The following is a 22652-nucleotide window of genomic DNA, read 5'->3' as shown; positions in this document are numbered from 1 at the left end:
CATGCCTCCTAGCTTTATGTTCTGGAGAAGGTGATGGCACCCCACTCCTGTACTCTTGCCTGGAAAATCCCATGGATGGAGGAGCCTGGTGGGTTGCAAAGAGTCGGACACGACTGAGTGACTTCATTTTGACTTTTCACTTTCATGCATTGGAGAAGGAAATGGCAACCCACTCCAGTGTCCTTGCCTGGAGAATCCCAGGGATGGGGGAGCCTGGTGGGCTGCTGTCTATGGGGTCGCACAGAGTCGGACACGACTGAAGCGACTTAGCAGCAGCAGCAGCTCTATGTTGGCCTTCCCAGGTGGTGCTAGTGGTAAAGAACCTGCCTGCCAATGCAGGAGATGTAACAGATGCGCGTTCGATCCCTGGGTCAGGAAGATCCCCTGGAGGAAGGCATGGCAACTCACTCCAGTATTCTTGCCTGGAGAATCCCATGGACAGAGGAGCCTGGCAGCTACAGTCCATAGGATCACACAGAGTGAGACACGACTGAAGAGACTTAGCACATATGCACAAAGCCCCATGATAACACCATGAAATCAAGACCTGGTTCTCTCTTCCAACGGCCTGCAATGGCCAGTTTGCTGTCATGGATTCAGCTAAAAACATACACCAGCAACACCACTATAGTATATATCTAATAATATTTTTCACTTGGTAATTATTTACTAGTACTATTTGGATGCTCTCAGCATAACCAAGCAGTGAATCTTCTAGACAGGTATAAAAACAAGAGGATTTTCTAATAACCAACTAGCTGTGTGACCTCAAACTAGTCACGTCATCATTCAGTGTCTCAGTTACCTCACTGGTAAACAAGGAACTGAATTACACACCTAAATTGAGTTCATTATTGCCTCTGGCCAACCCCCTTTGATCAGCCTCCCCCATATGAAGACATCCGGTTATCTGCTTCCTACTCCTCCTGTTCTCCCTGTGGTGGCTCCCAGAAACACCATCCACACCACCACCAGAGTGGTCCCTAAAGTCATCTTCCAGCTCCTTTCTCATCCCCACACACAAAGGGTCTCCCACATCCCACCAACACTTGTAGTTCAAAAGGGGCTCTTGACTTGGCCCCTCTGCTCCATCAGCAGTCTCTCTGCTCCAGTTCAAGCCCTCATCTGGACCCCTGAAAGCTCCTGAGGTTCTTGGCATCTCAGTTTTCATCACCTCCATTTCCCCTTACAATAAATATAAGTATAACTAACACAGGTCTTCAGACAGTTGCTGTTCTGGCAGCACAAGAAATCACCTAATGGGTATAGATAAAGGAAATGAAATCACTGCCTTGAACAGGCACTCTCATGTCCATTGACAGAGCAATGAACAAAGAAAATGTGGTTGGTCAAACCTCAGTACACGCAGAACATTGGTTCCAGGACCCACTAAACATGAAAATCCACGGGTGCCCAGGTCCCTTATAAAATGCACTCTGTCCTTTATAATCTGTGGATGTGGAATTTGCAGATACAGAGGACCAACTGTATACATGTACAACAGAATATTAGTCGTAAAAAAGAAGGAAATCCTATCTTTTGCAACAACATTAGTATTATGTTAGAGAAATAAGTCAGACAGAGGAAGGAAAATACCATTTGATCTCACTAATAGGAAGAAACTAAAAACTCCGTAACCGCCAAAAATTCATAAAAACAAAGAATAAAATGGTGGTTGTCAGGGGCTAGGGGATGAGAGAACTGGGGAGATGTTGGTTAAAGGTATGCATTTCCAGTTGTAAGATGAATAAATTCTGAGATCTCAGGTACAGCACAATGACTATAGTCAGCAATACTGTATTACATAATGGAAAGTTGCTAAAAGAGTAAGCCTCAAATGTTCTCAGCAAACACAAGAAGGTCATCAGGTGAGGTGTGTGCTCTGTTGTTTCAGTCATGTCCGACTCTTTGCGACCTATGGACTGCAGCCTGACCGGCTCCTCCATCCATGGGATTCTCTAGGCAAGGATTCTGGAGTGGGTTGCCGTGCTCTCCTCCAGGGGATCTTCCCGAACCAGGAATCAAACTCCAGCATGTCCTGCATTGCAGGCAGATTCTTTACCTACTGAGCCACCTGGGAGTCCCTATGTGAGGTGATGGAGATGTTATTCACCTCACTGTGGGAATGATTTCACAGTATACACATATATGAAATTATCACATTGTACACCTTAAACTTACACAAACTGAGTAACCTTATATCTCAATAGAGGCTTCCCTGGTGGCTCAGACGGTAAAGAAACTGCCTGCAGTGCAAGGGACTTGATTCGATCCCTAGGTAGGGAAGATCCCCTGGAGAAGGCAATAACTACCCGCTCCGGTATTCTTGCCTGGAAAATTCCATGGACAGAGGAGCCTGGAGGGTTACAGTCCATAGGGTCACAAAGAGTTGGACACGACTGAGCGACTAACACATATCTCAGTAGGGCTGGGGGGACAGAAGAAATTACCCAAAATGTTTACAGAACACCCGTCCCCAGGGCATCCTCCTCAGAGATTCTTACTGTACTGCTTTTGTGTGGGGCCTAGGAAACTCTTTTTTTGTTTTTTTTTTTAAGCCCTCTCTAGCTGAAGTTTTAAAACTTCTATTTCTATTAGAATCACTTTCAAAATACAAATATTACCACTCTTCTCTGCCATTGTAGCCCTTCAATGATTCTTCCACGCTTTAAAAAAAGACACTCAAATGAAACTACACATTGGAAGACTGTGTCCAACCACCCTTCCAAGCTCTTCTCCCGTCCCTTCCTTCCGAGTGCTCCACAGCCAAGCCACACTGGGTGACCTGTCCTTCCCAGAACACATCCTTCACTACTCTCTGGCTTTCCTGGCCTTTTTTTCTTGCAGCTCTGTTCCCAAAGTCTGAATTCCTTCCACATGTCCCCTCTCACCTTCAATTACATCCTGTGTATCCTATCTCTGTGCCCTGAAACCTCACAGAACCTGCCAGCCGGAACCCTGGCTCCCTTTTTCACGACCCCACAGCATTTTCTTTATCCTGTTCCATTCACACTTATCATGCTGCATCTTCATGCTTCTGTCTCCAACTTGGCATTGCAAAAACCTTGAGAGCAGGCTGGTCACATTTTACACCGTAAATCTGAAGTTTATTCCTCTACTGTTTGGATATAGTAAGAGCTCTTAGTATTGTGGTAGAAATAAACTGAAATTAAAATTCTTCCTTCCTCTAAAATACAGCATTATCTTGTTTTCATGAGCCAGTGCCACCTACTAATACACTTACTCTATATTCTCCTCTTGTTTTCAGTAAATAATCAATAGATGTTCATTGATGGAGAAAATTAACATTATTACAACAGGGTTATGTGCATATCCTTGCAGTGAATTTCAGACTGGAATGTTGTGCTTTCACAGTAATTCTCATCTTAAGAAATAATCTCTTGGAATCAATTTATTCCAAATATAAATTTTGGAGGTCATGGCAAGATCAGTAGGGTTAAAAGTATACCATACCAAGGTACTCTCTTAATTTCTAGAGAGAAATGGTATGAAAAGCAGGTAGATAAAACCAAAAGTAACCATGAACTTTGAACAAGGATCTGGAGAAAGGAAAAAAAAATATCCAGTTGCTACGGAGAGTAAATGGCCACTGAATTTCCTGTGATATAAGCAGGTTTTGAAGGCTCAGGGAGACCCCCGACAAGGATCAGAGTCAGGCTATTGCTGGAGAGCACGGTTCTCATCACTTTCCAAGAGCCCATCTGACCCTCTGGCAGCGGTTCTGGAACTTTTTCACCATCTCTCCTCACTTCTTTGTTCCACCAAACCAGTGACAGAAAAGTGTCAATGAATCACTGTTTTTCCAAGTCACTTAGGCTTCTATTCTAGAATTAACCTTGGGTAATTATCCCCTACAAAATTGCCAGCCTCTTTCCCCCCAGCCAGAGCCAAGTTTCTGCAGCCCCATGACAAACACTGACCTGGGCGCCTAGTAGGTGGTCAATAAGATCTCCTTGCTGAGTGAACAGATAACCCCTGACTCTTCACTCCCTCCCAGTGATTACTTTCAGGCTTACCAAGTCTTTAAGAATCATCGTCTGTCATGTCCCCGACAATTATCACTTTCTTTCCACTCCCACTGAAATCACTTTATTTAAGTTATGTCCTACCACTTTACTTCTTTCATCCATCTAACAAAAAATTCTGAATGCCAGTGAATTTCCAGGCACTAGAAACATGCAATGAAAAAAAATCAGCAACTAAGGGGGAAAAAAAAAAAACATTAAAAATTGTTGCCTTCCTGGCAGGTGGGTTCTTTACCACTGAGCCACCAGGGAAGCCCTCATGAAGTTTACATTCTAGTAAAAAGAGATCCACAGTAAACAAAAACAGTAAGATACATATAATATTACATTATCTGGTGAAAAGTGCTATGGAGAAAAGCAGGGACTTCCTGGTGGTCCAGCAGTTAAAAATTCACCTTGCAATGCAGAGGACATACGTGGGTTCCACCCCTGGTCAGGGAACTAAGATCCCACATGCCGCAGGTCACCTAAGCCCACGTGCCACAGCCACTGAGCCTGCACTCTGCAACTAAGACCCACCCAATGCAGCCAAACAAATATTAAATAAATGAAAAAAGCAGCAAATGAGAAATGAGTATGCTAGTGAAAGTTGCTCCGTCATGTCTGACTCTTTGCAACCCTGTAGACTATACAGTCCACAGAATTCTCCCGGCCAGAATAGTGTAGTGGGTAACCTTTCCCTTCTCCAGGGGATCTTCCCAACCCGGGGATTGAACCCAGGTCTCCTGCATTGCAGGTGGATTCTTAACCAGCTGAGCCATAAGAGGCCAGGGTAAAGTAAAGCAAGATGGATAAGGAAGGCTCAGTGAGAAGGTATCATTTGAGTAAAGATCAAAAAGAAGTAAAGGAGCAAGCCATTAGGACGCTTAGGAGAAGAGGGCTTCAGACAGGAGGAGTGGCAAGTACAAAGATGCTGAGGCTCAGAAGTGTCTGCCACGCATGTGGAAAACACAGGGAGACTGTTGGCTGGTGAGAGCTGAGCAAGGAGAAGAAGAATGTGCAATGAGGCAGGCGGATCACAGGATCCAGACTGTTGACAGTTTCAGGCCATTATCCTGAGGCTACCTGCTATTCTGGATGAAAGAGTGTGCACAGATGAGAAACAAGAACCGATAGAAGTAAATGGACCCCTATGGATGTTGCATTGAGGCATGACATACAGGAATCAAGGTTGGAAGCGGGGAAACCACAGTCCAGGCAAGAGATATTGATGCTGACCAAAGGGGCAGTGGTGAAGATGGTCTAGACTGGCCGTTTTCCAGATATATTTGGAGACAGAGAAGATAGGTGAACTATAACTTATGAGATGATCCAGACATGACTACCAAGCTTTTGACCTGAATTACTGAAAGCATGGAGCTGCCATTAGCTGAAATGGAGCAGGTTTTGGGAGGCACAGGTTTCACGGAAGTTGACTGGGACTTTGACATGTTAGGTTTGAGATGTCCGTTATGCAGATGTGGTGAGTAGGCAGCTGGATATGTGAGTCTGAAGTTCCAGGGCTGAGGTGGTCAGGACTGGAGATTTACTCGTATTTTAATTTCTGTACACCTCCGCCAGATTTACCATCCAAAGCCCTGTTGTCACTCTATAATTTGCTTAATTAAATCTACTGCTGCCCAGAACAGGTGCCAAAATGGGAGACTGGGCTGCTCACATGTTATGTGACCCACACAAGATTTAAAGCAATTTGAACAATTTCCCAACAGTTGCAAATTGGAAGATAAATACAAATATGGAATGTCTTGAAAATTCAGAATATGCAGAAATCTGGGGTCAATATTTTATGAATTGCTCCGTCGAGTTCATTTGAGCTGATCAGTACCAAGCACTTGGTCTTTTTTATGTTTATTTTTTATCATTATTGAGACTTAAATTTTTGAAAACACTTTTAGGTTCACAGAAAAATTGAATGAAATGTACAGAGATTTCCCATATACTCTCTGCCCGGATACATGTATAGCTTCCCTTGTTATCCATATCACCCACCAGAGTGATACACTAACAGTTATAATTGCTGACTCTAAACTGACATATCATAATCCCTCAAAGCCCACGGTTTACCTTAGGGTGAATTTTTAGTGTTGTATATTCTACGGCACTGGACAAATGTTTAAGGACATGTATTCATCATTACGGGATCATCCAGGGTTCTTTCATTGCCCTGAACATCCTCTTGCTCCGTTATTTCCCCCCCTCCCTACCCCAACTCTAGCAACCACTATTCTCTTCACTGTCTCCATAGCGTTGCCTTTCTCAGAATGTGATGGAGTTGGAATCACATACCGTACGGCCTTTTCAAGTTGGCTTCTTTCACTTAGTAATATACATTCCAGTTCCCTCCATGTCTTCTCATGGCTTCATAGCTCACTTCTTTTTAATGCTGAATCATATTCCATTATCTGGTTTAACCATTCAACTGTGTGTGTGTTCAGTCGAATCTGACTCTTCTGTGACCCTGTGGACTGTAGCCCACCAGGCTCCTCTGTCCATGGGATTTCTCAGGCAAGAATACCACAGTGAGTTGTCATTTCCTTCTCCAGGGGATCTTCCTGACTCAGGAATTGAACCTGAGTCTCCTGCATTTGGCAGGCAAATTCTTTACAGCTCAGCCACCAGGGGAGCCCCAACCATTCACCTATTGAAGGACATCTCTGTGGCTCCCAACTTTTGGCAGTTAGGAATACAGCTGCTATAAACATCTGTGTGTAGCTTTTGTGTGGACATAATTTTTCAACTCCTTTGGGTAAATACCAAGGAGCACAGTTGCTGGGTTATATGGTATATTTAGTTTTGTAAGTAACTGCCAAACTGCCTTCCATAGCCAAGCACTCAATTTTGAAGTCAAAAAAAAAAAAAAAAGGTGGCTAAGATACTATTACTTTCACATTGTTAGATAACACTGCCTTAAATTTAAATGTATGTATCTATATCCATTTTATTCAAATAATTATAACAAACTATTTGGAATTCAATGACATTTATATAATTTTATTTTAAAGTAAATCATTGCTATTGATCCACTTTTTTAAAGTCTCTTATACATGCTTATGTAGGATCCCATGATTTGGTTCTTTGTCTCAAAATACTCTTTAACACACTCAGCCTCATTTCTATACAACCATCCAGCTGTACATGAAATTTTGCAGAGAAACAAAATGGGAACCAGGATTCAGGGGAAGTTTTATCTTCATTTCCTAGGGAAACAGGGAGCAGAAGAGTGAGTGGTCCAGAAGTGAGAACCGATTTTTTCAGAGAAGACCTTAGGAAAGATGAACAAGTGATTGCCAGGTAGAGAAAAGAGTTCATTTACTTTACCCCTTGGGCTCCTGTGGGATTTTTAAGGTTTCACAGCTTGATCTACAAGTCAAAGGCTAATCCTCAGACTGTGGATTGCTGCGTGCAATCTAGCAATCTATGCCTTGCTGGGCTCACTAAGTTCTGCCTCTTGCTTTCATTCACCATTCCACGGCCTTCCCATCCTCACTGGAACATACACCATCTCTGACTCTGCCTGACTACATCCTACCTATTCTTCAAGATTGTACCAAATCCTACTTCCTTGGACCTTTTTCTGACTACCTGGCCCCAGGCTCAGTTCGTTCCTCCCCGATATCAGACAGCGCTGACAATGCGCCACTGGCTCGCCCGTCCAATCAGACCCCGCCCCACACCGCTTTCTACGTGCTGCAAACTGCAGACCATGTCCCCAGTTACACTGTAGTCTCCTCAAGCCCGCTGTGGAATTCCTGTAATACTGATCTCTACTGATGCTTTAGAACTGTGGTGCTGAAGAAGACTCCTGAGAGTCCCTTGGACAGCAAGGAGATCAAACCAGTCAGTCTTAAAGGAAATCAACCCTGAATATTCATCGGAAGGACTGAGGCTGAAGTTGAAACTCCAATACTTTGGCCACCTGATGGGAAGAGCCAACTCACTGGAAAAGACCCTGATGCTGGGAAAGATTGAGGGCAGGAGGAGAAGGGGATGATAGAGGATGAGATGGTTGGATGGCATCACTGACTCAATGGACATGAGTTTGAGCAAGCTCTGGGAGATAGTGAAGACATGCAAGCCTGGCGTGCTGCAGTCCATGGGGTTGCAAAGAGCTGGACATAGTGACTTAATGACAATGATCTCTCCCTCGTACATGTACTCTGAGAAGCTCTTAGTCTGTGCTCACAATGGTCTTGCAAAACAGAATGGAGCTGGTAACACAAGTACTCTTTACACAATAAAGTAACAATGAATAATGATTTCTTATTTAAGAGAGGGAGCCCCATCAGGGAGAGGAGTGGACTGAATAAAGCAAGATCTCTAATCCAATTCATTGACTTTCCATGACTACTAAGCTCCTGCTCACTCTTAAAATCCACTCCGAAAAAAAATCTGTCCCCAGTTCAGAACCGCCTCTCCACAGTTTCTTTAAAGATACTTTCATAACTCACAAGGGACCCTGGACTCTAAGGGTTTCACTCTTAAATAATTCACAGATTCCTTCCTAGGTAAAATTCCCAAAATGTGTTCCAAGGTGCTCTGGGGGGCCTCAGTGAAGTCACAGGGTTGCAACTGGATAATTTTAAATTACCCAGGCAAGCAGTGGTGATCAAGATCAGACACCTCGGGAACTACTAACTAGAGGCAGGTCACGATTTTAACATTAGATTGTGCTACATTCCCTTTGATGTGCTCATATCTCTTTGAAGCTGGCGTTTTTTCAGTTTGTGTGATAAAAAGCAAGATCATGTGAAAATCAATAAGAAACAGGAAATGAGGGTGGTGGTGACCACTCTGACTCAGTTTTGAGATGCTGTTCTATAGCCCAAAGCAATACATGTCCCTATAGTAAATAATCATAGCTATTAAAAATGAAATAAAAATCATTTTCACTTATGTCCTCCATTTTCCCAAAGGACTATTAAATTATTAGACTATAATACTTATGAAATTGTTGGTGCTAATTACTTAACAAACTATAGTCAATATCTTATAACAAGCTTTAATGGAAAATAACTTCAAAAATAATGTATGTGTATATGTATAGCTGAGTCACTTTGCTGTGCGCCTGAAACATTGTAAGTCAACTATACTTCAATAAAATATATATTCCAAAAAATAATAAAAATAAAAAATTGATGAATATATATTCTGTTGGCCTAAAGACACCATGAAAAAATTATCTGTACTTTGATACTAAAGGTTCTGTGAACTGAGGAGTTTGAGAAACTCTGTTGTAGCTTCTCAAATCTAGTCTAGAGGATTCTTTCATTAAGTTTAAAATGCACAGATACACACACACACCCCCTTCTACCACCATAAAGACTTAATTTTTATTCCAATACCATCAAGCATCATAGCTACTCTTATCTTTATTCTTCAAACTAGAGTCTATATCCCTTATGCACTGTGGTTTTCCTGTCTAAATATAGTATATTTAGATATTTCTTAATAAGTCAAACCAACCACATGATCTAAGCAATGATATATGCAAAGAATTCAGCTCATTCAATTCTTAGCTCTATCCAAAGTAGAAGGGTTAAAAATAATAATAAATATTCCTTTAAAATAAATACTATCCATTTTCAAAATGCAACTTAATCCTTGATATGTGAAAACTATCACACTGTCATATTACCTATTACCCCACAGGCAATAGTAGATGGAGCAGTTAGAAGGTAGCTACTACTTTGTAACCGGGCAAATCTCAGTTCATATCCCAGCACTATCTCTTACCTGCTATGCACCTTTTGAAGAGTTTTGTGTGTTTATCTGTTTTTTAGCCCTTGTAAGCGTAGACCTCTATGATGAGGTTAGTAACAGAACCTATAAGATCAGTTCCTTGTGAGCAGTAAATAAAATGATGCACAAAAAGTGCACAGTACCATGCCTGACACCCAATAAATGGTGGTATTCATAACACGTTATATTACAGGGGAAACAGTCCTGTCGACAAGTAATTTAAATCATTTGCTGTCAAACTTCACCCTACAAATTAGGTTGAAATGTGTTTGAATCCCTCACACAGTAGATAATTTCTTGATCTCCAATAGGCTGAGGTGGTATACAAGAAGCTAAGTTGTCCATTGTCCTTCCCGAGAGAGCACATTTACACAAGGCTGATGAGGAAGAAAGATTAAATAATGAATCAGGATAACACAGACTAGAAAACATAATGGTTCAGAGCAAAAAGTAATAATTCCAATTTCTCCCGGACATTTGAAATGATTGACTACCCTCTTCCTGAACTCGCTTGCCTTTGCATCCCAAACCTGCTTTTGCTTCACTCTCCTCCATGGTACTTTCTCTTTCTCCACATCTTGGCTAAGTCCACAGTCATTTCATTAGATCATGAGACAAATAATTGCAGCAAGCTCTGCTAAATACTGGAAAGGATATCTAGAGAGGTACAGTAGAACTCTAATAAGTTGCTGAAAGGAGACAAGACAGGAGGGAGTGGAGCTGTGTTGATTCAAGGGAGGAAGGAGTTACCACTGGAGGAGAGAATTAGGGAAGTCTTTGTACAGGAGGTCCCTTTCAGGCAGGTCTTTGGGTATGTGGAGATAAAGGGAAGGACATGTGAATTAGTAAGAAGAACAGGAGCAGAGGTGCGGAGGCGATAAATACGGAGTGTGAATAAGGAAGAGGAAGTCCAAGGGGCCACATATTGAGCCTGTAATGGAGCACTGGGGAAATTAAACCAGGCATGTCTTTTGAATCCAAACTGTGGGTGTCTTTGGTTCACCTCAACGCCATACCAACATTCTCTCTTCTTTATTGCTTTATTGTGAACTCTCAAAGCTGAAAGTGAAAGTGAAGTCACTCAGTTGTGCCCGACTCTTTGCGACCCCATGGACAGTAGCCTACCAGGCTCCTCTGTCCATGGGATTCTCCAGGCAAGAATACTGGAGTGGGTTGCCATTTCCTTCTCCAGGGGATCTTCCCGACTCAGGGATCACACCCAGATCTCCCACATTGCAAGCAGACGCTTTAGAGCCACCAGGGAAGCTCTCAAAGCTGAGTACCTACTAAATTCATTTATTCCTGTGCCCCAGGACTAAGACAATGCCAAAACACCCGGTGTTTAAAAAGAATTTTTTAATTCCTCACATCTCATCCCTAACAAATCAGAGAAGCCAGCATTCTTGTTCCAGTTCTACCTCTGACTAGCTCTCTGAGCCTGAGAAATCAATAGAAACCCCCTTTCAGAGCACAGCTTCCTCAACTGTAAAATGCAGGATTTGTTTTGATGACCTACAGGTTTTAACTCTGTCAAAATTACCTTTATTACTTCATCTAATCTATCCAAAAATCATAAAAGGAAAATACAGCTTTGTCATTTGACCTCCAAATGAATGACGTTTCACTTTGAATTAGGAAGATTTTGTTAAATGAAGAAGCACAGTTCTTAAGAATGCTCTTTAAGGTCACTCCCTAGTTTTTATGGTGAAAAATAAAATGGAATGCCACCTTAAGAAAAATGATTGCTGTATTTATCAATTCTAAAAGGCATGCCTTTTTCTGTTAGTGTTCAGAAAATTACCAAGTCTTTGAAGCATGAAAAACTTTTGTTTGTAAACAAAAAGTTTCTTTTGTTTATTGAAGAAATTTTTAGAGCAATGATGAAATAGTTGACTGAAGCTTTTTATTGAATAAAACTCACTAAACACGGACTAGAACCAAGTTCTAGGGTTATAATTGGGAAGAAAGAGCATCTCAATGCAGTGGTAGAGGACTTCTAATCTGGGGTAAGCATGGGATATTATGGGAGCAGATAAACAGTATCTTCCTCAGCCACCTGGACTCAAAAGAGACTTCCTGAAGGAAGTGAGATGGGTGATGACCAAAGGCCTATAGGAGCTATTTAAGAAAAGAAAGGGGAAAGTGTAGTTAGCCAGAGACAACTGTACAAGCCACAGTATAAAGGGGATGGTAGTTGAACTGAAGCCACAGTAAGATATCCAGAATGGTCAAAATCACAGGTACAGGAGATGGGACTAGGATGGCTAACGATGACCAGATCAAGAAAGGCCTTGAACTTCATGCTAAAATGCTTAGTCTCTCACTCTGAGAGTGATGAGGATCCACTGAAGGCTGCCATACTGGAGAACACCTGACTGGAGACAGACGCTGCCTTAAGGAGCTTCACCTCTGTGGATTGCAAGCTGATGGGCGGGAAAGCTTGAGGAAGGGATGAGCTTTAGTGCAATGCTGCAGTAGTTCAGACGAGTTGTGAGGAAGACATGGCTACTGAAAGGAGGGATAAGAGAGAGCTATTTTCTAAGATAGAAAAGATAGGACAGGATTAATACCTGAGAATAGAAAACTAAAGGGAGTGGGGAATGGTGAAGTTTAAACCCTGACATATTTTCAGAGAGTAATTTAAGACCATATAACTTCTCAAGCAAGCTCTCAAACAACTGGAAAAAGTTAGTGGAACTCAATAATTTGGAATCCCAGGCTACAGTCTCAGACTTGACCTTGTCAGGTTGATGGAGACTACTCTAATACACCCCCCTAGAAGATGAGGCTCTTCCCTTCACAGAATAAACCTATTTCCACCCAAGGAGCAGCAGGACCACCATATCCATCTGGGAAGGTCCATTCCAGAAGCAAAGAGAATACACTGTTAAAAAGACTCTCAATGCGTTGAAAGCTTTGCAGGGTTTTCCAAAGTTAATTCTCAGAAGAGGGAGCAATCAAGTCTAAACATTCCACAAGACAACTCTCCTCAAAATGTTTCAGTTGCGCAATGACCGTAGTATCAACCCACTGGCCATTTAACACCAAACCAACTTTTACTGAGCAACTACAGCGTACCAGGCACCACGTTCTACTTACCCTTGGCTCAGTCTCCTCGCTTATAAAACTGGAAATAAAATGACCTATTTGCCAGAATCATGGTGCTGTTTTAACTGCAAAGATTTTCTCTGATAAATTGATAAATGTACAGAACGACCCCTCTTAACCACTGGCAGAGCATATGCATCCTTTCATAATTTGTCTGCTGCTGCTGCCTCTCTCCACCTCCTCCTAGCCACAGCCCTCTCCTCCACACCATGGCGATGGCAGGGCCCATGATGTGACTTTCTTTAGCACCTGACATTTCTCCTTCAGAGGTTTATCAAAACAGTCAGTAATCATCTGCATGATTATATTTAAATAACTTCATGTCCCCTGTGGAATATCAGATTCCATACCAATGCCTGGTTCATCCCCTCCTAAAAACCCTGTGCTTATCAAATGAATGAACACATTTTCCCAGGCAGGATCTTACACTTCTCAAATTCTCATATTGTAAAATGACTTTTTAAGTTAAACACATTAAAAAAAAATCTTAAGTATCATTTTGACCCTCAATGAGAGTAACTGTGTTCTGACAAGTCCACAGTGAGACAGATCCCGGGTTTCCTTTGCACCAGGTCAGGCCTCAAGGACTCCACGTACTTCTGAACATCTTGGACCCCACGAACTTCTCCCTCAACAGCTCTAAAATTTAGAATCTGTCCTCTTTCTAGTCATCATCTGTCCAATCATCTCATCCCAAGGACTTTCATTTCTTTCACCATGATGTTTATAATCTGTAGGCAATGAAGAACCACCAAAGCGATATTCTGGGAAGATAAATTTGACCTTAGTCCACATAAGAACTGGAGGAGGAGGAGACTAGAACTAGCCAGGGAGTTAGGACAGCAGGACAGGGGATAACAGAGCTGCCCCTGGTTTAGGGCAGTTGCCGGAGAGGCACAATCACCATCTGACCTGGAGATGGAGAGCATGCGCAGCTCAGAAGAGACGGAGAAAAGACGGCAGAGGTTTCAGGGCTTCGTAACTGGGTAAAAAGCAGTATAGTTTACTACACTGTGAAGATCGGTACGTGGAGAGATAGCTCTGGTTAAGATTTGCAAAGACATCATTTACTACTTTCATTAAGAGCGGTAACGTCTATGTTCCTTGTTGCTGTGTCGTATTTTTGTTTTCTTTTGTACTTTCCACATTTGCTACATTGAGCATATATTACTATATTACTAGAGAAAACAAGCAATCTTGCTTTTTTATGCGACTTGGCTATGACATATTGATCTTGCAATATATCTGAGATATCATAAAGGCAATGTCCAGTAGGAAGACGGAATTGTAGGTCTGAACCTCATGAGAAGGCAAGGTTATCAGCACAGTTTGGGAGTCACCGGTACAGAGTTTAAAGCCACAGGAATGCATGAGCTCCTCAGGAGGAGACAGAATTAAAAAGGGCCAGAGGATGAACTTTTGTCTCAAGGTGTGTGGCATGGAAGTCCCTCCCGGGGAGTCACTGGTGCTAGGAAAGAGCTCAGGAAATCACCCTAGCCAGAGGCTTTGTTTAGTCTGATCAGGCTTAATCTCAGAGAATGGAGGATGTGGTGTGGACAGGACCCCTTCTGTATCACCAGAGAATTTCAGAGTCACGTTTACCAACACAATTTACTCACCATTACAGTGTATTTGCTTTCACGCTATCATGCCCACTAAACCATGAACTTGTTAAGGTCTTGTTCAAGTCTTTATTCTTGTTTCCCCAACCAGTACAGTGCCTAACAGATACGTGTGTGTGTGTGTGTGTGTGTGTATTAGTCGCTCAGTCGTGTCTGACTCTATGCGACCCCATGGAGTGTAGCCCGCCAGGCTCCTCTGTCCATGGAAATCTCCAGGCAAGAATACTGGAGCGGGTTGCCATTCCCTTCTCCAGGGGATCTTCCTGACCCAGGGATGGAACCCAGGTCTCCTACATTGCAGGCAAATTCTTCACTGTCTGAGCCACCAGGGAAGCAGCAGGCATTTAATAGACACATTTGCTGAAAAAATCAAACATACACATAGAAGCTGCTCCCCACATTCCTTCCTCTCAAGCATTTCAGCGCTCCTTGGTCAGGCTGCTCTGTGCCCACCTGTCAGAACCAGTCCTCTAATCTAAAGCCTAGATTAGAGAACGTATCCCACAGGCCTAATGCCCATGTGTCTGTGATGCCCAGAGAGTCTAACAACCTCCTTGTAAGAAGCCCTGAGGTGTGTTCCCCACCCAGCCCTCACCTCATGTTGAAAGTTCACTGTTCCGTTCAGTGTACATATTATTTACTTGTAAGCACATAGCATGTTAACCCACATGGTATTTAGAAACTCTGTAATTAGCCAGGCTAGCAACAAGACAATAACTGCCCACTTGAACGTGGCCCAGACTTGCCATGCATTTTTATTTTTTTGCCTGGCACGGCGGTTGCCAAATTTAGCACTCTCTACATTTTCAGATCCATTGCATTAATATTTAAGACACTTCTAAAACCTCCCGGAGAATTTGTCTTTTAGAAATAGATATAAAAGGGCTTCCCTGGTGGCTCAGTGGTAAAGATTCCACTTGCCAATGTAGGAGACACGGATTCAATCCCTGATCCGGGAAGATCCCACATGCCGCAGGACCACTAGGCCCGGGGGCCACAGCTATCGAGCCCATGCTCCAGGGTCCAGAAGCCACAACCACTGAGCCTGGCTCCACAACGAGAGAGACCACCACGGCGGTCCATGCCCTGCCAGCAGAGCATAGCTTCTGCTCACCATAACTAGCGAAAGGTCGCACAGCAGCAAAGACCCAGCAAGCCGATAAATAATTTAAAAAAAAAAAAAAGATATTGAATAGAAAGTGAAGTCACCCAGTCGTTCCTGACTCTTTGCAACCCCGTAGACCTACTGGGCTCCTCTGTCCATAGGATTTTCCAGGTAAGAATACTAGAGTGGGTTGCCATTTCCTTCTCTACCAGATCTTCCTGACCCAGGGATTGAACCCAGGCCTCCTGCATTGTAGGCAGACGCTTTACCGTCTGAGCCACCAGGGAAGTCTCGGTTGACGTCTATTGAAGAGAAGTCAAGTCCAAAACCTCGGTTGAATTTTACAATGTGGAAGCACATCACAGACACTAAAACAACCGAGCACTGTGACCCAGATGACCTTCAGGGCCACTGATGCTCTGGGCTCCTGCCTCTAGACGCGGGTAACTCTAGACCCGCTCTGCTGCCCCTCTGCCTGTTGGAGAGTTAATGTCCTCCAGGGCTTCGTCACACGGCTTAGGTGGGGAAAGTCAATACAGATGTGCCCTGCGGGGAAATATTTTTCCTACGTGTTGGATTTTAACTATTTAGGGGAATGTATTACTTAGGAGAGTCTTGCCGTGAAACTTTTCACGTGGGAGAGAAGGATTCTCTACATCACCTGCCAACTTTATTTTCTACTGTATCTGTTAAATGTGGGATTGAGTTTTCTGATGACCCACAGATCTGGTCATTTTTCTCAAATATATGCATCAAAGATGGAGTTAAACAGACCTGCTCTTCCTGCTCTCCTCTGCCACGTGAGAGCTGTTGTGATCTTGGGTCTCTGATTCTTGATCTAATATAAAATAGGTTTGACACCACCTGCTCTGTCTATGCCCTCAGCAACTCTGAGAAGATCAAGCAGGAAAATGTATGTGAAAGAAGTTTGTGATAACAGTTAATAAAAGAAGAGTAATAGCTAACATTCAGAACGCATCAGGCACAGCTTTACATGAATTAACCCATCTCATTCTTTCAATTCTAAGATGCAGGGTCTGCCATTGTCCCCAGGTTTTAGACAGGAAACCAAGGCACAGAAATTAAGTAACTTGCACAAGTCACAAAGCTAGTAAGTAAAGTTGGAATAAGCTGTTACATACTAACTGGGCATGTTAATACTGGAATGGGTTGCCATGCCCTCCTCCAAGAAAACTTCCCAACCCAGGGATCAAACCCAGGTCTTCTGCATTGCAGGTGTATTCTTTACCATCTGCACCACCAAGAAAGCCCATGAATACTGGAGTGGGTAGCCTATCCCTGCTCCGGGGGATCTTCCTGACTCAGGAATTGAACCAGAGTCTCCTGCATTGCAGGCAGATTCTTTACCAGCTGAGCTACCAGAGAAGCAACTGGGCAGTGAGACCATATTAGAGCTGAAAGAGACTGCAAGAGACAATACCATGAAACAATTGTCATTTTAAAGATGGGGACTGAGATCCAGCACGGTTTCATGATTTGCCCAACGTCAAGTATCTCAGTTTTAGAATATCCATAATTTATATTTATTAGACTACATCTGAAGTATTCTATTTCTGAACTGTGGGAAGTAGAGCAAAACTATTAGGAACCTAGGTGCTAGATTCAATGACCAAGTTTTAAGTTCCAGCACTACCACTTAACCAGCTATTTTACTGGGAAATTAAAAATTACGTACGCACAGACAATTGTAAGAATAAATGTCTAAAGATGTTAGCTACTATTACTATCACTGTCCTAATTCCAGTACCTGGTTCCCAAAGCACAGCAAGATTTGTAGACAAAATTGTGTTGTTCTCTTTGAAAGTGCTGATGGAGTCATCAAAGTAATCAATAGAATACTTCAGATGTATTCTAATAAATATATTATTTATTATATTTATTAAATATATAATTAATTATATATTATTAATTATGGATTATAAATTATGGATATTCTAAAGCTGTAATACTTGACATTGGGCAAATCGTGAAACTTTGTTGGATCTCAGTTGCCCATCTTTCAAGTGGCAATTGTTTTCTTTCCCTGCGATATCACTGTGGTGCCTTCTCTTGTTGCAGAGCCTGGGCTCCAGGGCGTGTGGGCTTCAGTATCTGGAGCACAAGGGCTCAGCAGCTGTACCTCGGGGCTCCAGAGCACAGGCTCAGTAGTCGAGCACTCAGGCTTGAGCCCCACAGCATGTGGGATCTTCTCAGATCAGGGCTCGAATCCATGTCTCAGGAGGATTGCAGGCCGATTCTTTACCATTGAGCCATCAGGGAAGCCCAGAAATAGATTTCTGTTCCATTTCTTTTCACTCTCTGCACTGTGGTACCATCCAAAAACATATTAGCAATAAGGGAAAGAAGGCAAGGATAATCCATCTACTAAATAAGCAGTGCCCTTAAAGAGGAATTGTGTATAACCCCAGTGGGTCCCTCACAGGGCTATGGTTATAAAAAGCATGGCTTGATTCCAAATCAAACAGACCTGAGTCAAATTCAGCTCTTCCACTTACTAGCTGGGTGGCCTTGAGCAAAATTACTTAATTTCTCTGACTCTATCAAGAGTTTCCAAATCCAAAGCTAACTCAGATGCTCCTCTATGGTGGAATCACTGGGATTCAGAGTCTTCTATGGGGTTTGTGGGATTCATCTCAGTGATTTCAAGGTCTACTTCACAAGTTCCTAAAAGGTACTTTCTGCAGTCTTTTGCAGAAGCAGACTGGCCAGTCTAAGTGACCACAAGACAAAGATCACGGGAATTAGTTGAACAAATAGGACCCGACTTGGCCCTGAACCAAATGGATATTAAAAGTCTAATTGAGCAAAAGATTCCCTTGATAGCAGATGGATGTGATATCCTCTCGGACAGGGCAAGTTTCCTCTACTTCATCAACACCCCTCGCAAGCTCAAAATGAGTGTCACTACCCGTGCCTGTAAGACACATGCCAAAAGTAAGCAGCAAGCAGACAGGAAGCATTCCCCAAGGTTGGACCGACAGGCAGATCTAAAGACGCTCTAAGATACACTTAGCTGATTGGGTCTGACTGGGGTCTGACTGGGCCACTGAGGCTGGGTTCCATATGCACTTACTCTTCACAGGACTAGCTATGGAGCTTGAAACATGTCCATTCTACACTCCAATCACCCTTCCCCACAATGGCCCAGCTCCCCCTCCCCCCCCGCCCCGCCCCCAACAAGCTTTGCCTGCTGCCCAACTTCTAAGCCGGCTTCCTGGGTAGCTCAGTTGGTTAAAGAGTCTGCCTGCAATGTAGGGGGTCCCAGTTTGATCCTTGGGTCAGGAAGTTCCCATGCAGAAGGAAATGGCTAGGTACTCCAGTATTCTTGCCTGGGAAATCCCATGGACAGATAAGCCTGGTGGGCTACAGTCCATGGCATTGCCAAGAGTCAACACGACTGAGTGACTAAACCACCATCACCAAGAACTTCAAACCCAGCCCACAGCGCTCTTTGGGCTGGAGGCTGAAATGACAGGTTAGCATTGAACATCAAAGCTCTGGGAAAAATAAACTTCCCTACAGAGATGGTGCACACCACCATAGCTATAGAACTGACTTTCTGAGGCTCCTTGGATTTCTTATATACACAGACTTCTGTGACTATAGCCTCTACGGCAACTTCAGAACTGGAGGAGGTATTTTTAAGCTTGAGAATGAAATTGCTCAAGATGGCATGTTGTAATATGGATAAGAGCTGAAAAATGGTGCTGGGTGTTTTAGAACAGGTTATATTCGTTCATCAGGAATTATTGTTTAATAAGATCTAATTAGCACACTCATATCATGTCCTTCTTGCCTAGCATTTACACATATTCAAAAAACAAAAAGTAGCTAGTATAGCAACAATTCCTGCAGGTCTCCTAGGGAGTAAGTACTAATGGGTTCAGTTAGCATTTGTCGGTTTTCCTCTCGTTTTCTCCTTTGTTGGGAGAAAGCATTCTATTTACAGATAAGGAACGGAGACTAGGAAGTTAGGAAACTTACTTAAAATTGCCCAAGAGATATGGGGTGAAACAGGGATTCAGATGGAAGCATTTCAAGTGGAAGTTAGGCTCTTCATCTCTATACCCGAGTATTCTTAGGACACTGAGATTCACAGACATTATGTAACATGCCTGAGGTCACATCCTCATTTGATTTTCACATAAAAAACTAAATTACAGCTACACCCCTGTTCAAAGAGTAAGCTAATTCTATACCTGGGTCCTAGAGATGTTGATGCAACATCAGAGGTGTTAGACACTAAGAACAGCAGCAGCAAAGTGCCCAGGCTCACAGAGGGTTTTCTACATATACAGCCCAATCAGATAGTGGCCAATGACATCTTCTGGTCTCTGCTAATCCCTGTGCTCCTAGAGCAGTTAACGATGCCACTAAAGGCATGAATCTGTTCACATGTCAAGAGTTTTATCATAAGACCTGGCAGCTCCTGATTAAAGAGGCACCGGAATCCCCAGAACAAGAAATGCCCTTCGGAAAACTTCCCACATATGTTCTCACTTCAAGCCATAATAAAGTTTCCAGTCAAATGCATCTGCTAAAATGAACCTATTTTCTCAAACAGAAGTGGCCAGTTTGGGTCCAGCACTTGTAAAGGTTCCTAGTGCCACAGACTATGAAATAGACCCAGGTGAAGTGGATTGATTGTTTGAAGGGGTTCACAAGGAATCCCAGGGGACCTGAAAATTTCTTAGCAGGAGAGTCCCCAAGTTGTCACTGTCTGACTGCTTTCCAACTTAACGGGGAAGCGGCTGAGCTGAAGGGGCTTGTGGGGAGCAGGATGGTGAGCTCGGGATCCGCAGTGAAGGGTTGGACACGCCGACAGTCTGGGCCCAGGGACACTTTGCACCTCCACCTTAGACTGAAGCCCCAACTCCTGGTACAAACCCTGGGAATTAAATTCTGATTTCAAACATTGTAAGAGGCTCCTCATTTTCCAGACCTCTCAGTGAAAACTTTAGGAACAAATCAAGAAATCTGTGGCGAATGTCATAGAAAGGGGCTGCCCCAATGGCTTACACGGTAAAGAAATCCGCCTGCAACGCAAGAGACCTGGCTTCCATCCCTGTGTTGGGAAGATCCCCTGGAGAAGGGCATGGTCACCCGCCCCTGTATCCTTGCCTGGAGAATTCCATGGACAGAAGAGCCCGGTGGGCTAGAGTCCATGGGGTCGCAAAGAATAGACCCTTATAAAAAAAATGACCCTAACAGGAATATATATACTCGATCTCCTTTTCATAGACGAGAGAGACAGAAGGACAAACAGAAACAGTGAGAGATTTACCCCCAATGCAGACACAGAAAGGTCCTTGGCTTTCTCAAAGCAGAGAACCTCCAGCTTTCTTGATTGAACGCTAGAAAAGCGGGTGTCGAAAGTTGGAATAAAGGGAGCAGTTAGGAACAGGAATTGGGAAACACCACAAGTCCGGAACTCTCCTGGTTCCCTCTGTGAACTGGTCTAGGGGCTTCCCCTCGCGGGTCCCGGCACCAGGCTAGGAAGGGCGGGCGGGACGCTCCGGGCGGCGTCACCCGAAGGACTGCCGGTGCCCGGAAAGTGAGCTGGGGATCAGAACCTAGTCCAATTCCGGAGGGTCTCCCTCTGGGTCCCGGGGAGGCCCGCGCTGCGCCCAGAGATCCCAGGGGAGGTTGTGGGAGGCGGAGATAAAGCAGCCGCCGCAAAGCGCCAAGGAACGCACGTGAAGTTGCAGCGCGCTAGGGAGAAACTTTTTTTGTTTCCTTTGAAACCAAGTTTGCAGTCCATCCCGGAAAGTTTTTCTTGGCGCAGCGCCCGGGAGGTAGACCCGGGTCTCCGCGGGGCCGCGAGCCGCTGCCCTGGCACAGGAGATGGTCTGCGAGGTGCCCCCGCCCCAGTTCCCGGCCCCGGGGCTCACCAGCGATGTCCCAGAGCTGCAGGCGCACCACGGTCTCCGGGTCCCAGTGGAGCACCTTGAGCGCGAAGTCCACGCCGATGGTGGCCCGGTAGTGCGAGGAGAAGTTCTGGTGCACGTAGCGCTTAATGATGCTGGTCTTGCCCACGCCCAGGTCGCCGATCACCAGTAACTTGTACAGGTGCTCCTTGTGCGGGACCTGCATGGTGGCGGCCCGCCTGCCGCGCGGTGCCTGCTGCGGACCCGGGAAGCGCCGCCGGGGGCCGGGCCAGAGAGACTCGGGGAGCGAGAGTGCGGGCGCGAGGCGGCGGCTGGGCGGGACGGGGGCGAGGGCGGAACTCCTCCCCGGCCGCTGCAGAAACGCCCAGACCCGAGCCCCGCGGGCTGACCCGCCTGCTCACCCCGCCCGCGCGGCTCGGGGGGAGACCCGAGCGATTCCTGGGCCCCGGAGACTGGGGAGGCTCACGCGCAGATGCCCTTTTGCAAACGTTATTCGTTACAGCTCCTGACAGTTTCCGACGTGCTTTTCTCGCCTGTAATCTTGGCCACAAAGCTGGAGGTGTGGGTTTCAGTTTTCAGGTTTGGCAAGTGAGAGTGTCTAAAAAGTTAAGTGAATTGCGGGGAGACAGACGGTAGGTAACCGGTCTGGCTGAACATGGGACTCTTGAGGTCGTGGGCTGCGCCTCCGCCCCGCGGGGTAGAGAGAATTTGGAGGCGAGGCAACGTGTAAAACAGTTTCAGGAGGCCCATCAGCTGGGTTTGGGTCCGGCACGCCTGGTTTTCGAGGTGAGTGACCTCACACTAGTCATCTGAGCTGCCCCAGCCTCTTCTTTTTCCGTGATCTGGTACAGCTTGGGAGTGTGAACGCCGAGGGCCTTTCACACCTATTCAACTATTAATGGTCTGAAATGAAGTGAAAGTCGCTTAGTCGTGCGACTCTGTGCGACCCCATGGACTGTACAGTCCATGGAATTCTCCAGGCCAGAATACTGGAGTGGGTAGCCTTTCCCTTCTCCAGGGGATCTTCCCAACCAAGGCATCGAACCCAGGTCTCCTGTGTTGCAGGCGGATTCTTTGCCAGCTGAGCCACAGGGGAAGCCCAATTAATGGTCTAACAGGAGGA

General features: G+C 44.5%; 1 protein-coding gene across 1 annotated transcript in view; it reads right to left on the bottom strand.

The window, feature by feature from the left end:
* Positions 1-21861, bottom strand: part of RAB38 (RAB38, member RAS oncogene family) — a 66087-nt gene extending 44226 nt beyond the window's left edge. Inside the window, exon 1 of the mRNA XM_002699047.7 lies at positions 21533-21861. Coding sequence (XP_002699093.2) covers positions 21533-21734 — 202 coding nt within the window. The 5' untranslated portion in view covers positions 21735-21861. The remainder of the gene's footprint in view (positions 1-21532) is intronic.
* Between the last annotated feature and the right edge of the window lie 791 nt (positions 21862-22652).

This window comes from Bos taurus, chromosome 29, assembly GCF_002263795.3.
Source record: "Bos taurus isolate L1 Dominette 01449 registration number 42190680 breed Hereford chromosome 29, ARS-UCD2.0, whole genome shotgun sequence".
Classification (NCBI taxonomy): Eukaryota; Metazoa; Chordata; class Mammalia; order Artiodactyla; family Bovidae; genus Bos; species Bos taurus.
This window is presented reverse-complemented; position numbering and strand designations above follow the sequence as displayed.